This window comes from Thermoascus crustaceus (genome assembly GCF_041956765.1).
Source record: "Thermoascus crustaceus strain CBS 181.67 unplaced genomic scaffold VTN00scaffold_1, whole genome shotgun sequence".
NCBI classification, from domain to species: Eukaryota; Fungi; Ascomycota; class Eurotiomycetes; order Eurotiales; family Thermoascaceae; genus Thermoascus; species Thermoascus crustaceus.
Window position 1 is genome coordinate 343,682 of NW_027192527.1, and position 16,470 is coordinate 360,151.

General features: G+C 51.7%; 6 protein-coding genes across 6 annotated transcripts; 3 read left to right on the top strand and 3 right to left on the bottom strand.

Moving 5' to 3' along the window:
- Positions 1 to 1,616: 1,616 nt before the first annotated feature.
- Positions 1,617 to 3,127, bottom strand: VTN00DRAFT_114 (uncharacterized protein; the record flags this gene model as incomplete). Its single annotated transcript, XM_069427214.1, has 4 exons — positions 1,617 to 2,155; positions 2,230 to 2,678; positions 2,740 to 2,780; positions 2,858 to 3,127. 4 exons carry the CDS (start codon positions 3,125 to 3,127, stop codon positions 1,617 to 1,619), a joined length of 1,299 nt encoding a protein of 432 aa, XP_069290822.1.
- Positions 3,128 to 3,231: 104 nt separating this feature from the next.
- VTN00DRAFT_115 (uncharacterized protein) lies at positions 3,232 to 4,120 on the bottom strand (the record flags this gene model as incomplete). Its single annotated transcript, XM_069427225.1, has 2 exons — positions 3,232 to 3,550; positions 3,906 to 4,120. 2 exons carry the CDS (start codon positions 4,118 to 4,120, stop codon positions 3,232 to 3,234), a joined length of 534 nt encoding a protein of 177 aa, XP_069290823.1.
- Positions 4,121 to 6,821: 2,701 nt separating this feature from the next.
- Positions 6,822 to 8,578, top strand: VTN00DRAFT_116 (uncharacterized protein; the record flags this gene model as incomplete). Its single annotated transcript, XM_069427236.1, has 3 exons — positions 6,822 to 7,916; positions 7,969 to 8,369; positions 8,437 to 8,578. The coding sequence occupies 3 exons, from the start codon at positions 6,822 to 6,824 to the stop codon at positions 8,576 to 8,578; spliced, it is 1,638 nt and encodes a 545-aa protein (XP_069290824.1).
- Positions 8,579 to 9,091: 513 nt separating this feature from the next.
- VTN00DRAFT_117 (uncharacterized protein) lies at positions 9,092 to 10,121 on the top strand (the record flags this gene model as incomplete). Its single annotated transcript, XM_069427247.1, has 2 exons — positions 9,092 to 9,480; positions 9,566 to 10,121. The coding sequence occupies 2 exons, from the start codon at positions 9,092 to 9,094 to the stop codon at positions 10,119 to 10,121; spliced, it is 945 nt and encodes a 314-aa protein (XP_069290825.1).
- A 1,081-nt stretch (positions 10,122 to 11,202) lies between these two features.
- VTN00DRAFT_118 (uncharacterized protein) lies at positions 11,203 to 12,797 on the top strand (the record flags this gene model as incomplete). The annotated part of the gene is made up of 4 exons (XM_069427258.1): positions 11,203 to 11,290; positions 11,360 to 12,401; positions 12,456 to 12,552; positions 12,618 to 12,797. 4 exons carry the CDS (start codon positions 11,203 to 11,205, stop codon positions 12,795 to 12,797), a joined length of 1,407 nt encoding a protein of 468 aa, XP_069290826.1.
- Positions 12,798 to 14,588: 1,791 nt separating this feature from the next.
- Positions 14,589 to 16,107, bottom strand: VTN00DRAFT_119 (uncharacterized protein; the record flags this gene model as incomplete). The annotated part of the gene is made up of 3 exons (XM_069427269.1): positions 14,589 to 15,569; positions 15,633 to 15,813; positions 15,869 to 16,107. The coding sequence occupies 3 exons, from the start codon at positions 16,105 to 16,107 to the stop codon at positions 14,589 to 14,591; spliced, it is 1,401 nt and encodes a 466-aa protein (XP_069290827.1).
- Between the last annotated feature and the right edge of the window lie 363 nt (positions 16,108 to 16,470).

The following is a 16,470-nucleotide window of genomic DNA, read 5'->3' on the forward strand; positions in this document are numbered from 1 at the left end:
GCGGTCAAACCACTCCTTGATAATCTTTGGATCCTCGCATTTAGCACACTGGTGATTGTATCGTCTGGAATATCCTGGTTTTCAGAACATCATGCCGTTTGATGAAGTTGTACACCCAGTTCTTGCCAACAGATTGGATATCTGCAGAACCACACTTCGATAGTAGAATATTGGCCATATCTTGAACATGAGACGGTCGGGGAGCTGCTCCACATCAATCCAGAGATAATATCCATTGTACAAGCGATTCCTCTTCATTTTTTGTCAATTTATGTGAGTTAGCGCGTTGCTCAGCCCGATAAACACTGCCGTGAAGCCGGTCTCATAGAGTCAATTCAGGTACCATATGAACACGTGCTGCTTGTCGTACATAGCGAATTTCTTTTTTTTGTAATGCAGAAATTGCTAGTAAGATCCTTCCTTCTTGTTCAATAGAATTTCTTGACTTAGGAGGCATTTCTGGTGGTATAGTGGTGGTTTGAATCGATTCAACTAACTGAGTATGAGAGAACGCGTAGGAGGTGCGCGGCTCGCTTGGGTGCGCGGCTCGCTTGTGGATTACGTTAGTGGACACAGTATTATCGCTATATGCTTCGGCGAGGAAAGCAAGCGAAAGGGAGTTCTAACCGCAATTGCTCTCACTCCGGCGAGGAAACTGTCTGGTTCAAGGTTTGAAAAGAAGTAAGTTAAAGTAATCATTCTGTGTTGTCTAGGTACCTAATGGATAAAGAGGTTGGTTGAACTGTTTACATGATGCTGAACCCTTCTGGCTAGGTACCCTAAAATGCTCTTTGGATCCTCGGCTTCGGTGGAACTAGGTTGGAGCGAGGGGAGAGGGGCTGGGAGCCTGCTCAACTACCTCATTAGAATTAGGTATCTATTCTAATTTGATCTCTTCCTCTCCTCTGCTCTTTTCTAGTACCTATCTAATAGGTAATAACCTAATAAAGAAGACTAACTACCTACCTATCTAATTTATCAGCCTCTCTACTTTGCCTTTCGTGTTAGTCTCCTATTCTACACTTTATAGTACTGGATACGTGTGGTGAGATAGAGAAAAAGAAAAAAAAAAGAGACTTTCTTCCTGATCCTTGTTCCATCTTCTGTCAATTAATAAATGTAAGATGAGATTTATATCAGAGTCTGCAATTTTAATTAATTGTAGATATGGTATGGTTGTTTATATGTGTGTGTTGGGAGGGGGGAGTATCCGGTGCAACTCGCATAGCGGAACTAGTGTAGGTAGGAGCCTGTGACACAAGTGGCAACCTTAGGTACTCAGGTGAGCCCTGGCCCTAGGCCCTAGGCCCTAACTCCTCCTCTGTATGAAGTAGCCGGTCGGAGTCGGCCCGAAACCGGCTGAACTTGCCTCCGAGATATCTTAACTGTACTAAACTGGCTGGTTAATTTGAAAGGATTTCTCTTTCTGAAGTCATCTATTCATTCATTTTCTATAGTATGGTATAGATATAAACATGCTAGGTAGGTATTTTGTATCCAGTCAGTAGACATCTACAGTCCCTCACAATCATAGATATCTAAAGAATCAAAAAAGAAACAAAGCAGAACGCCAAAACTACCCATGCTTGTAAAAACCAATGCACGTACGCCCTTTTTTAGTTTTCGTCCAGACCAACAACAACCCGCTTCCCAGAAACAGAATTATCCTTAAGCATTTCGAGAGCGTCGTTAATGCCGCCCAGGCCGCCCTTAGCGCGGACGATCTCGGGGAGGGTGAGAGTCTCAGACTGCAGCATCCCTTCCAGCCACGAGACCATGGCTTCACCCAGGGCGGGCGAGGAGTGGAAGATCTTGATGGGCACGGTGTGGTACTTGATGCGCGGGTCGCGCTCCTTGGGCAGACCCGTGAGTCCGACGAGGTGCGCCTGCGGGCCGTCGTCCTCGCTGCGGAAGAGGGCGCTCTGGAGCAGGGTCGCGGTGTCCTTGCCGACGATGTCCAGACCGAAGCGGAGGCGTCCACCTGTGACGCCGCGGATGATCTCGACCGCGCGGTTGGTGTCGTGTCTGTCGACCAGCAGGTCGGCACCTGCCTCGATGAGTTTGGCGCCGTGACGCGCAGCGTCCACGACGCAGATGACCTTCAGGCCGCACATCTTGGCCAGCTGCAGGGCGATGTAACCGGTGGTTGTCGACGCTTTAGGACCGTGGCATTAGCGCAGAGGTTCTCTTGGTTTGGTTGTCTTTCTGTCTTTGATTCTGGTTACGTACCTCCCCAGATAGCAATCCAGTCTCCGCGCTTTACGCGCTCAGAGTCGGACGTGCACGAGAAACACTCATCGCGAACGTCCTCTGGGATCCGGTTGATGTCCTCATCCTTCAGGATCTTGGTCATATCCGGACCCTTGGATGCACCTGGAATCACGGAGAAGTCGAGACCGAAGGAGATACCCAGGGCCAGAGCGGCGGCCACAAAGGCGACTCCCAACGATGCGGACGCGTGAATCGATCCGGTCTTGGGGATTCTGGCTGCGTTGTAGTAGGTTGCCACGGCGTACTCCTGAAACGCGGCTTTTCGAATATCCCGGTAGTCGGTCGATGGCACCATAACGATATCGCCCACTTTCACGCGGGAGCACTCGTCGGAGACCTGGACGACCTCTCCGGCAAAGTCACGGCCGTTGATCCATGGCAGGGCAGGGATTCCAAAGTTGAAAGCGCTGTCGATACATCCGTCAACATACGGGGCTGGAGAATGGAGGGAGGTGCGTGGAGGCATACGGTGCTTTCCAGTCGATTGGGTTCAGTCCAATTGTCATCACCTGCAGGTCAGATCCCGTATCAGCGATAAGGCCTCCTCACGTGTATGGGGAGAGGACGCTGCAACAGACCGACTCACCTTGACCAGAATCTCCCCCTTGTGCAGGATGTCCGGGATGGGGTGGTCCTCAACGAGGGTGTACTTCTCGCGGACAGCCTTCAGCAGCAGGACATTCTGCTTGGTCTGCTTGACGGTCTTGGATGTGCTGGCGGCGGTCTGGCCCTGGTCGTGATTGATCTCGGTGGTGTGGATAGAGCTCTCATCCTTGCCCTCGACAAAGATGGGGAGGACTCTCTCAGCCTTCCCGTTGAGCTGGGATTTGGTCTGGATGGAAGTCGTCGTCGCCATTATGGGGGGTCAGATGAAAGCAGGGCCATGCACAGGACGTGAAGAAGAGAAGGATTTGAAGAGGCAGAGAGAGATTGATATAGTTGAAAAGCATTAACTTCGAGCTAGGCCCGGGACGTGAGGGCCTTCTGGATCAGGCTCGCCGCCGTGCCTGGGACTCGCCATCCTTCGGGAGATCTCAACCACGGAACGAGGCAGCAGAACAGCAGAGCCGACGCAGCAGGTGGAGCGTCGTCAACGATTCCAGCGATCTCGCCAGTGAGGCCCATGGCGCTAGACGGGGGTCGCGCTGGGGACCAGATTGCCGCATTGCGCATGGCGGGGTAGCAATGGCGTGATGAGATTCGCCGACGCGGCGGAGGGGTCGAGGGGGAGTCCCAGCGAGGGAAAGGCTGGCGGAGCCCAATATCGGGAGGGACGTTGCTGGCAGGAGGTTGTCACTGTAATTTTGATCCCCTATGGGTCAGCTGTTCTTGGCAGGTAAATGCTTTACCGCAGGCAGTCAGCTGTTCAGCAGCCGTTTTTGACCAGGACCGTCCGTCGCGGAGATCATCACGGTCAGCTGGTCCGCAAGACGAGGAAAGAGCGTGAGGGGGTTCGAACTCTCGTGGTCTGAGCAGATAAAAGCAATAAAAAGCTGTCCACTCGTGACGGCATTTTTTTGATGACGTAGGGACAATACAGGCTCGGGCGGTCGGCCACCGTTGATCCGGCGCGTGTCCTGCAGAAGCAGCGCCCGGGCGTGCAGAGGCGGCGTTCTTTGTCGCAGCGCGCAAACCTGACTCGCCGTGCTAGCGCCCCTTCCTCTCGTGGCTCAGCCCGGCGCCCCACGTGCGCGCCCCTGCCGCCACTCCTGCCCTGCTGCTTCCCCAGATCGCGGAGTCTCTTCCGACCTGCGACGATAAGCCACGTCCCTCGCGGCCCTGCCTTGTCATGTCCTGTCGTCGATATAAGCGCTGCATTATTGGGTAGACCGACGCCCGTGGACGCCATGGCTGGTTGTCAATCTCTAATCGCCCCTGCAGAAGAGGGGCTGCACGATAGCGCATGCATCTGGGGGGAGCCTCGGACACTAGCCTGAGGTACCTAGGTCCCGGGAAATTTTTACCTAAAACGGAAAGAATGGAAGAAACCTGGATAAGCAACAGCTCAAAGAACAGCACAGAACGGCACGGAAAGGCCCTGTTCGCCTCGTCTGGCAAGGTATTTGGCCTCTCGACATCCCCTCGAGCTCAGAGATATGTTTTATGAAGCGTGAACTCGAGTATGCTCACCTATACACCAGCCAGGCCCGTTGATATGGACTTGATATCAGATGCCCGGACGTCACTGAGAAAAAGTCCTGCCAGCGATTGTGCTGTGGGCCCGGTCCCGGTCAGATAAACGCGATGGAACCCGTCAATATTACAGCCTCACCCTTCACGGATCCAGTCTTGCCTCTCCTGGGCATCTTTTACGGAGGTCTCCTTTCAGGTGACAGCGGTCAAATTTAGGGCTAAACAACGTAACCGTATACTTCGATATCCACCAAACGACCAAAGACCCCATACAGCATCCACTATCACTAGCTCAACGACGTTCAACGATCCTTGATGCTACCAGGGCAGCCTTTACTCGATCGGTCAGAGGCTCAGGGCCGGTGGCGGGATGATCCTGTCGGCAGCCAACCTAAGTGTCCAGGCGTCCAGTTCCTCGGATGCCCAGCCGTGCCACCCAAAAGCTTAAGGACGTCTAGCCGCCCACTTGCCCGGGTTACCCCCCCCCCCCCCCCTGTCAGCTAAAATTTTGCTGCCGTGCACCTTGGTTCCATCCGTTTTGGGTCGCTTCTTCTTTCCATCCACCCCCCACCCGTCTGGTACGGAACGTTACGCTGGATACGGTACCCAGCACCTCGTCCATTTGGCCTCTGGAACGTCCAATGAGACCTGCGTCTTGGATTCGGACAATCATCTACCGGGAAGGGAAAGAATGAAGCTGTAGGCAATATCCATGCTCGGCCGGTCGGTCAGTCGGTCATGCATTCCCGTTGAAACCTGTCTCGAGTCCCAGAAGCCACCGCCAGTTTCCTACATCCCTCTTGCGTATATCCCTCACCCTACAGGCTCTGTTTTGGGCCCCTATTATGGTAGAATGTCCTGTTGAACTCTCTGGATCTGACGACGAGTCTGACTTTATTGCGTGCAATGTGGTGGAGTACGTGGCTGATTATCTAAGTCCTCTAGCGTGGCCAATGACCAATCCGGCAGGTCATCACCTGGAGGCGTTATTGGGAAATGGTCCTGGCCGGGTCGTGCAATAATAATCATCAGCAGGTTAGCAGATTATGCACGAAGTTTTCAACATTATTGGACTTTCCGTACAACAGCTCAGCAGTCTTGTTTGTTAGTTAGTGCGACAGGATGCAAGGCATTGTTGTTTGGCCGGCCAAGATGGTAGGTAGACCTTTCTGCCTCAGGTATCTACAGTAGGTTTCCATATCTTTCGGCCCCGCCCCCTGTCCAAGCCATCCATCTTGCCGCTTTTGCCACATTCCGATCTGGGCCGGCTTTGTCTAGGGTATGACCCATCATGATTTCAAAAACGTGTGGTTATAGAATAGCAATCCGCCAGGACAGTCGGTGACAGGAAAGGGCGTGCCGAAAGATATGGCACAGTACTGTACTATTTCCAATCGATCCGTACCACGCGAGCCCCTGCTTTGACAGAAGAGTAGTCAGGGGTGCCTCCTTCGCTCGCTATATGTCGAACTGTGCATCTATCTTCAACGATTCTCGTCCTTGTCATTGAATTTGTTGGTAGAAAACAGTAGCTACTGTACTTCTAGTAGATAGCACACCCGCGTTGCGATGAATAGTACTCTGTAAGTTCCAGAAAAAGAAAAAGGCCAACGTATGCCATTGCCTGTCCTTGGCCGCTCAATAAGCCGAAAAGTACTGGCTGTGCTACGCATAAGAGGAATATATTTTCTTATACGTAGTACGGCACAAAACGAGTTTTAAATGGCTCCTGCATACCTCCAGGATTATGCATGTTATAAGCTTAGTTATGCAAGGATCTGCTTATGTAAGCCTGGCCGTCACAACTAACTAGGTTAATCCAGCCCTGATTGCTTCAGACCTTCTACTCGACTGCGGGTCAAATACATCATTGCTCCAGAGCCGATAGCCCAGATTTGTTTTCTTCCCCATCTCTGCTGAGAAATCTCGATGATGGCATATGTTGAAATTATCCTGCCATCGCAATCATTATTCCTTTGCTGTCTGCTGAGTTGATGATGACGACCCTAGTCGCGGACACTTACATCAACACAGGGCGAGATGGCGTGCGAGTCGGACACGCGATAACATGCCTCGTAGCCTGTAACTCGCAGCCCTTTCTTGTCTCACACGTTCCAGGGGTGACAAATACACAATCCACGTACTCACTTATTCGGGGTTTGGAATGCTGGTTCTCCCAGAGAGATTCATTTCATCCGTGATGGCCTAGATTTCATCGACATCCGATGAAGCTTTTGCTTTTCTTGCTCTTATCCAGTTCCAGTTGAATATTTACCACTCACTGTTATGCTCCCAGCCCACCTACAGTACCCGATCCTTGACGGAGAAGGCGTCCATCTGTGGTATGCTGGAGACGCACAATTCTGTTCCCACTATAGAACAACTACAGGGTTAAAACAGGCTACAGGATCCCGACGATGGACAACGACGTCGAAGGTGTGACGCAGCCTCTCTTGACCTCTACCTCTTCGTCTGCCGTAAACAGCACCGAAGATGACCCTACGCGACCACGAGCGGAAGAGCTGCGTACTGTCGAAGGGGGTACTCTGCTTGAGACGGCCACCTACGGCAGAAGCCTCACATGGTCCAGCGCCTATATCCTGGTGATTTCCAGGGTTATCGGCAGCGGGATCTTTGCAACGCCGGGTGCCATAGTCAAGTCTTCTGGGAGCGTCGGGTTATCTCTTTTGTTGTGGATCGTCGGGACTATCCTGTCAGCATGCGGCCTGGCTGTCTCCCTTGAGTATGGATGCATGTTGCCCCGATCGGGCGGAGACAAGGTATACCTTGAGTTTACGTACCAGCGCCCGAGGTTCCTCGCGTCGACGCTGGTCGCTGCGCAAGCGGTTCTGCTTGGGTTCACGGCCAGCAATTGCATCGTTTTCTCCAAGTATACCTGGTTTGCCCTGAATGTCCAGCCGACCGAGACCCAGAGCAAAGCCCTTGCGGCCGGCCTCTTGACAGCCATTACCATCATGCATGCGCGCTTCTTGAAAGGCGGGATCCGGATTCAGAACCTGCTGGGCTGGACCAAGGTCTTTCTGATCGCTGTGACAGCGATCACAGGCCTGTTCGTCATAATATTCCAACCCAAGCACCCGTCTGAATCAGACAGTTCCAATGGAGGAGCCGGTGCCAAGGTATTCTCCTGGGACGAACTCTGGAAAGATTCGAACTGGAGCTTGGGCCCCCTGTCGACGTCGTTGTTCAAGGTGTTCTACTCATACGCTGGCTTGAATAATGTCAATAATGTCTTGAACGAAGTTAAGGAACCCGTTAGGACCTTGAAGACGGTCTGTCCTGCTGCCCTTCTGACTGCCTGTGGCTTGTATATTCTCGCAAACGTGTCCTATTTCCTTGTCGTACCCATTCAGGAAATCAAGAATAGTGGAGAGCTTGTTGCAGCGTTGTTCTTCGAGCGGGCCTTTGGATCACATCTAGGCAGGACTATCCTCCCGCTTGCAATCGCGATTTCAGCAGCTGGGAATGTGATGGTTGTTACTTTCACACTCGTGAGTGGAGATCATGCTCTCGACAGCAAACTACTGATGGATGCATACACAGGCTCGTGTAAATCAGGAAATTGCAAGACAGGGCTTTCTGCCATTCTCCAGAATCCTCTCTTCTTCTCGTCCGTTCAACTCACCTCTAGGCGGTCTTATTGTCCATTATATTCCATCTATTCTGGTGATCACGTTACCTCCCCAGGGTGATGTCTACAACTTCATTCTCGATGTAGAAGGATACCCCAGTCAGTTCTTTGCTCTTGCAGTTACGGTTGGTCTGTTGCTGTTACGAGTTCGACGGCCGGATCTCAAACGGCCTTTCAAGGCCTGGTTACCAGCAGTGTGGCTCCGGATTGTCGTCTGTGTGGCCTTGTTAGCAGCTCCGTTCTTCCCGCCTCCAGACTGGAAGGGGGACGTGGACTTCTTTTACGCTACCTATGCTATAGTTGGTGTTGGGATGTAAGTCACTATATCTACTTATATATATATATATATACCATAGAGCGAGAGGGCTAATTCCTTTCAGAATCGTCTTTGCTGTTGTATACTGGTACGTGTGGACTGTTCTGCTACCGCGCTGGAGGGGATATACGATCGAGGAAGAAGTAGAAGTTCTGGAGGATGGCACAAGCATTACGACGCTCGTACACAGCTACAACAAATCCTGATCTGGAATGTTTTCCATCATGTTATGAATTACGCATCAGCTCACATCAGCTTATTTCTTCCCGAGCGGCAGTGATTGTTAATGTCCTAGATAGATATACAGTTTGTTACTAGATGGACAATTCATGTGATCTTATACATATACATTTATAAGCTTAATACTAGAAGATCCGTGCTGTTTCAAGCTGTTGAATTTTTCCCCGCCAATACAATCCCCGGCTTACCCCAACTTTCCACGTTATCACTCGGCTTCAACCGATACTTCTCTTCCAATAGAATCATTTTCTATTTCTCAGCAGTGAGACGTGGCGTGGTCATTTTCTCGGATTGCGTGCTAGTCTGACAAACGGGCCGAGTCTACCCCGCTTGATCGCAAATCAAGGATATAGATTCGTAGATAGAAGGCCTGGATATAAAAACCATCTGTGGAAGCTCGGTAGATCTGTATCCGTCTCTACATTTAAAAGTTTATCCTCTAGACAGACAATCTAACAAGCAAGCAAACAACAAACACCATGGCCTCCGCAGCCGTCCAACTCCCCTCCGACCCCAACCCATCATCATCCTCCCTCGAGGCCCAGATCCAGGCCCAAAAGAACTCCTTCCCCATCCCCCCTTCCGACAGCAAACCGCACCACGTCCAGACGACCCTAAACTACCACAAAGACCCCGAGGACGGCTCCCCGCCCGCGCCCAACTACGTCGGCAAGCCGGAGACCTACGACCGGCCCGTCGAGAAGCTGCAGGTCACGGTGACGGATATCAGCGGGCACGAGCTCGACTATACGCTCGACGGGAACGGGTTCCAGATCTACTATCATGAGAGTAAGGAGAAGGAGTTTGTGGACGATGAGAAGATCAGGGGGGAGTATTATCCGGAGACGGAGCAGTTGTTGAAGGATGCGTGAGTCAATTCGATATGGATCTATAAATACCTAACCCACCTTCTAGATCTATAAGACAACAGAATACCTAACAACAATATATAGGACCGGCGCCTCCCGCATCTTTATCTTCGACCACACCATCCGCCGCAACACCACCGACAACCGCTCCCCGTCATCCCAATCCCAAGTCTCCTTCCGCGGGCCCGTCCAACGCGTGCACATCGACCAATCCTACGCCGCCTCCACCAACCGCGTCAAGTACCACCTCCCTCACGACGCCCCAACCCTCCTAAAAGGCCGCTACCAAATCATCAACGTCTGGCGGCCCATCAAGACCATCTACAAAGACCCCCTGGCCATCGCGGACGCGCACTCCGTCCCGGACTCGGACCTCGTCCCGATCAAACTCATCTACCCGGATCGAGAGGGAGAGACGTATGCGGTCCGACCGAATAAGGGGCACAGGTGGTATTATCGGTACGCGCAGACGCCGGAGATGGTCACGCTGATCAAGTGTTTCGATTCCAAGACGGATGGGCGGGCGCGGAGGGTGCCGCATACGGCGTTTGTGAATCCCGAGACGGATGGGGAGGGGTGGGACGCGAGGGAGAGTATTGAGGTTCGGGCGTTGGTGTTCCATCCGGAGGATACGGAGTAAAAGTTAGGTACTGTACCTAGGTAGGTACCTGAAGTGAGTACGTTGAGCCTGTTGGTTGAGGTGAGTTAAGTCAGGTTGAGTTGTTGAGATCCACTTCCGTGGAATTGGAGAGTGCTCATTGCGGGGGAGGATGGCGATATTCTCTTGCTTCTGGTTGAACAGGTTGAGGGGAGAGAGAGAGAGAGAGAAGTTTGCTTAGGGTAAATTGACAACGATATAGTTTTAACTCAGGGCGTTTATTTACCTCTTTCCCCGCTCCGCTCGTTCTAGATTCCATATACCCAGCTGGAGCGTGCGAACTCTGGGGAATAAATTCTAGACCCTCAAAAGCAAACAGTCTAGAACCTTACTCCGAGCCCGAGTCGGAGAACTTATTCAGATGAAAAGATTAATTCGTATCAGAGACGAATGTCGCCATCCATCGCCAAGCCATTCCCGCGTCCTGATGTACATCAACGTAACTGTACTTTTTCGCAAAAAAAAAACCAACACGTCAAGCATCACCTCATAAGGGAAACTTGAGGAGAGGAAGAAAACCAGCTAGCACAGACGCTATGCTCCCCAGGTTTATGTTTCAAGGTCTGGATCGTCGACGCAGCCTACCACGCTGCGTAATAGCGGGCAAAAATGCCGTGCTAGCACGTAATCCGCTTGGGCAACAACAACATTCTGGCAGATCACACACATAGCGAACTCTGCTCATCGAATCACCTCATGGTGCATATCACTCTTTCTTTCCTACCTTTTATATGGCCTAGATAAGAGATTAACTTTTTTGACATGTCATGACACGGCTGATTAGTGTCTTTTTCCTCCCTGCTCCATGGGGCCGTTGAAGTAAGTAGCACATGGGCCTCCGCGTTCCAGTCCCTCGTGGTTAGTATATTTTTTTATGCCACGAGGTGCCGGTCCACCTGGTAGGCTATGTCCGTGGTCTTTTTTTTTTTTTTTTGCTAGATTCAGTGAGTTATATATAGTCCAATTGGGCTGTCGTATCATATGCTTGTCTTTTTCTCTGCTGACTCTGCGCAGGAGCCATCTGACTTCTTGAAGGAGTTGGGAATCGGTTTGATGTACCACAATGGCGACTTCTGAGAAGGCTATTGAACCTCGAGATGAAGAAGTTACCCAAGCTCCTGCCGTTGCGGAGGACTATAAGCGGCACGAAGGTCAGTTTACTACCTTAGGTACCCTGAACATCCGACCTTGCTTCAGTGCATAGGCTGATAACAGAACAGTAAAATGGTACCGCTCATCCTTCTACAACGCCTTCATCCTGGGCGTCTGCAACCTCCTCGCCCCCGGGATTTGGGGCGCCATGAACTCCCTCGGCGGAGGAGGTGAACAGGAGCCGTACCTCGTCAACGCCGCCAACGCGCTCACCTTCTGCCTCATGGTACTCTCCTGCTACTTCTCCAGCGTCGTCGTGCGCTACATCGGCATCAAATGGACCTTCGTCATCGGCACCACCGGCTACGCCCCCTTCGCGGCCGGTCTCTACACGCACAACCGCTTCGGCTTCGACTGGCTGACCCTCCTGGGAGCGGCCCTGTGCGGTCTATCCGCGGGCATCTTCTGGATGGCCGAGGCGGCCGTCGCGCTCTCGTACCCGGAGCCGTACAACCAGGGCAGGTTCCTGGGCTTCTGGCTCAGTTTCCGTGTCGGGGGCCAGATCCTCGGAGGCGCCATCAACCTGGGGATCAATGCGCACCGGAACACGGCGGGCAAAGTGTCGTACACGGTGTTTATCATCTTCATCGTGCTGCAGGCGCTGGGCCCCTTCGTGGGTCTGCTCCTGAACAAGCCCTCCCAGGTCCAGCGGACGGACGGCGTCCCCGTCCGACTGAGGATCACGAACGGCTCCCTGTACGAGCTCAAAGCGACGACCAAGATGCTCTTCAGCAAGAACTTCCTCCTCATCCTGCCGCTCATCTTCCAGGCCGTCTTCACCGAGCCGGTCATGTACACGTTCCAGGGCATGTGGTTCAGCGTGCGCGCCCGCGCGCTGGGATCATTCCTCGCCGGGATCGTGGCCCTGATCGCGGGGAACATTCTGGGCGCGTTCCTGGACCGCAAGGACTTCTCCCTCAAGGCGAGGAGCCGGGGTGCGTTTTTCGTCATCCTCGGGCTGCAGGGCGGCTGGTGGATCTGGGGCACGATCCTGGTGACCGAGTTCAACAAGACGCGGCCGACGTACGACTGGGTCGACGCCGGGTTTGGGAAGGGGTTCGCGCTGTTCCTGTTCTGGGTCATTGGGTTCCAGTTGAACTATCTGTATCTGTATGCGTCCCACATAAAGCCCGTGATGGATCAAGGCACTAATCATCTGTACAGGTACTTCATCGTCGGAACTCTAGCCAAAGACGAGAGCGAAGTCGTGCGTCTCTCCGGACTGCTGCGTGGAGCCGAGTCCGCATCTCAGGCCATCGGTGTGAGTATTCCCATCATTTATCTTCGCTAATCAAGTTGACCATATTCGTCACTAATTCCTTCCAGTACGGACTCAGCAGCGTCCCAATCATGGCCTCTATCGGGGATACATATCTCGGGTTCGCCCTCTGGGCAGCCGCTTTGGTCCCAGCGTGGTTCGTTGTCAAGGAGATTGGAGTCACGCTGGGTGACAGCAAGATCGAGAGGGAAACGCGGGCTTTGAATGAGGCCCAAGAAAGCGAGTGAATTCGATGTACAAGCTATAGACGTCTTGTCTTGTCGGGTCTTGTTAGAAAAAATATGTGATGATTGTGTTTTATGTGCAAAAGACTATTTATATAGATTAGTAGATATTTTTTCTTGAAAAAGTGTGAAAACCAGATAGTTATATTCTATGTAGAAATCGGATCTACTTCATAGATAGATAGACGTCTTTCATTATTCAGGAGAGATAGATAGATATATCCTCTATCGCCTCTATAATATCATGATATAGTCTGCATCGTTCCCTCCGCTAGTAAATGGATCATCACCTCCGTCACCTACCCTGCTCACCAGAGAGTTACAAAGAAAGGAAGCAATAAGAGAACTCAGTAAGTGTTTCTCCACTCCACCACGGGTAACTTCCAAAACCTCATGGCCAAAGCTATCCACCTGTCTAGCCTAAGAACCGCCTCCCCCTCTCCCCTCGCGCATCCCCCCGGGAGTGAACTATCAAGATCTCCTCCACCTAGCTGCAGCAAGCTGCAGCAGGCACAGGTCAATCTTAGCTCGAGCTACGGTACTTCACATTACCTAACCTAGTGGCAAGGCAATGTCAAACACGTAGTGACCTAGATAGATACTAAATAAGTAGTTGTCTGCATAAGCTCGCGCGGGGCCACTCACTACCTTCCACGAGCCTGGCACGGCACGAGGTAAGTAAAGTATCTACATTGTGCATTCCAAGCCTCGTGGAGTGGAGTTTATTCCGTAAAACGAAATGCGGATCCAAGCTATGGTGGCTAATCCAAGGGTAATAAATAGTTATTGTGCAAGTTCCTCAATGAATCACGCACTGGACGTCCTCTGGATCAATTAAACTAGGTACTGTACATTACCTATCTAACTACTAACTTACCTTGGGAGATAGGTAGATGATAACGGGATATCCCGAAGCCATGGCATGGCATGGCATCGGAGGATGCCGCTCTGGCTAGGCATATTCAACTCAGGTTGGAAGGATAGCCGAAGTACAGTACTTCGTATTTTGAGTCTCGAAAAATGCTCCGTGCCGTGTACTCCGGTATGGATGTATGGGATGTTTCTAAGTTGAACCTAGGTAGCCAGATGATGATGCCATCGTCTTGCAGATTTGCATCAGCTCCTCGGCCCACCACCACCTCCTCCTCAGCAACACAATACTAGGTACCTTTAATACTGCGGGGCTTGTAATAATGAACAGTTTGTGGTAATAATAGATCATGTTAGTGAAAATTCTGATTTTTTGATACTCTATAGATGGGTGTTTTAGAGTCCCTCTTCACAGTACCTAGGTACCTACCTAATGCCAGGGCAATATATCGTCACGTGATGATGTATCTACCTAGATCCAGCCCTACCTATATGGCACGGCATGAGGTAGGTCGTCTATCTATGTATATGTTGTTGCTATGCGGGTAAGCTGCTAGGTACAGTATCGACTACTGCTGCTGTTGTTATCTAATAGGGAGTTATTTATGAAATGAGGTTGATGTCTGATATATCAGACATACATGGATCTCAATGCATCAATACTACAATACTTATCCGAGGCGAAGTCATACTTCTCCCAGAAGCGGAATATCGTAATTATATAACTAGATAGAGTGTTCGAACAGTTGTTTGTCTATTTACTACATATGTATCAGCTCTTCAACCTATTCTATGGTTTGTTTCTCCCTTTATACACCAATCAAGCCAGCCATATCCATTTGATACCTAGATAGCTAGATGCAGCATGGTCTGATATTAGAAAAACAGCATCATATATCATATTCATGTATCACTTTTACCTTGCTACATATGCGACCCAAATGCCAAATTATCCTCCCGAAACACCAACAGCGCCAGGCGATGCCGTACAAATAATCCCAGCAATCCACACACCGTCTGGACGGCAACCATACTCCATGCCAGCTTCTCCTCCTTCATCGGTCCCATCCACAGCAGCCACAGGTTCAGAATGGTCAAATTCGTAGACTCCATTATCTCCCCTTTCTCGTTCTTCGTCACTCGTGCCAGCCGCAGCCGGTGCAGCAGCTCCAGAGCCATGGCAACCGGCCGTGGAGGGGGCACAGCCCACTCGGTGACTGACGCGTCCAGCAGCCCGGTCGAGGCGTTGAACTTGGGCAGACGATGCCGCGGGCACGGGATGATCCGAAACAGCTGCGGGGTCGAGTATAGGAAATTGAAGATCTGGGGGATGAACAGGAGCAGTAGGGTCTTGCTGAAGTGGCCCAGGATACCGACCACGGCGAACACCATGCCTGCAAAGTAGCAGTAGGTGTCGCCTACAAAAACCTTGGAGGGGTACCAGTTGTGGTACAGTAGCGCCAGAGAGACTCCAACGAAAGGCAGTAAGAAGTAAATCGAGAACAGGTGCGAGTCTGTGGCCGGATGCGGGTACGGCGTGAATGGAGCCAGATACAGCGAATCATTGACAATAAGCAGAAGCGCAATCACCAGCGACTGCGCGACTTCGACTCCGTTGATTCCCGCCAGCATATTGATACCGTTCGGGCAGAAGATGGCCACCGCCGCCATGTAGACATAATACAGCCATCCAAGGTCAACGATCGGTCCCAGATATCGCTGCAATGGAAGAGGGACCACCACTTGTGTGACGCCAAAATCCACAAAATAAACGATAAGCATTGGGATGGCTCCGAACGCTGGAATCAAGACCTTGTGTCGCCATCTGATGTCAAGCAGGTCGTCGCCGATTCCGAGTATGACGATTGATTGTAAAGACAGAAGGCCGGAGAGGTAGGATGCAAGCTAGGACAAGCGTTAGCCACGAGAGACGTTAGATGGTTGAAAATATAGGCGAAGAGAACGAACCTTGCTATGAGGAAATCTGTGGAGATACCGACCCGTCTCGACCTGCTGTGCTTGGAGAACAACGTCCCTGTTGCCCCCTCCCGACGTCGCGGCGACGATGTCTTTATAGAAAGGAAACGGGATGAAAATAATAAGTAGAAGGAGATAGACAACTGCGCAAACAGCGCCCATAGTCTCGGGTCTAAGGCAAACAGCAGTCAGCATTGCTCTCTTTGGCTCGTTCAAGGATTCCTCACATTTCAGGCTTCCTCGCCTTGGCCATATCCTTCCCCTTCAGCCCGGCCTTCATAAAGACCGGCCCAAGCCATCTTATCAGGCTGAACGTGGCAGCATATGCGATTCCGCTAAACGCGATTGACACAATCAACGGCTCGCCGTCGCCCTGGAAAGTGTTGACGATCACCCCGAGAGAGGCCCCCACGAGCACCAGAAGGCTCCAGGTCTCTCTGCGGGATAAGGTGGCGGACTGAGTCATATCAGGGTAGATAGAGATAGCATATCTGGAATAATATGCAGCAAATTGACGTTCTGGAGAACCTTGGGGCTCTGTAGGACCCGTCAGCCGTCCATGCAATCTGGCATGATTACGGCATTGCGGGTTATTCTGCCCGATGAAACACACCGCCAGGGAAGCGGTGAGCGGAGCGACGGGAGGACCAGCACGAACTCCTGCCCGAAGAGGCTAAGCGTGCAGCTAAGCGACATCGTGCAGGCAACACCATCATCCATGGCGCGCGCTCCATCCATGCCGGATTCACATGCGCCTACATGTAAGTACATACATGCATGGACGGGAGCTTCCTCATTGCCCAAGGGTCTCACACAGCCGTTTGACCCT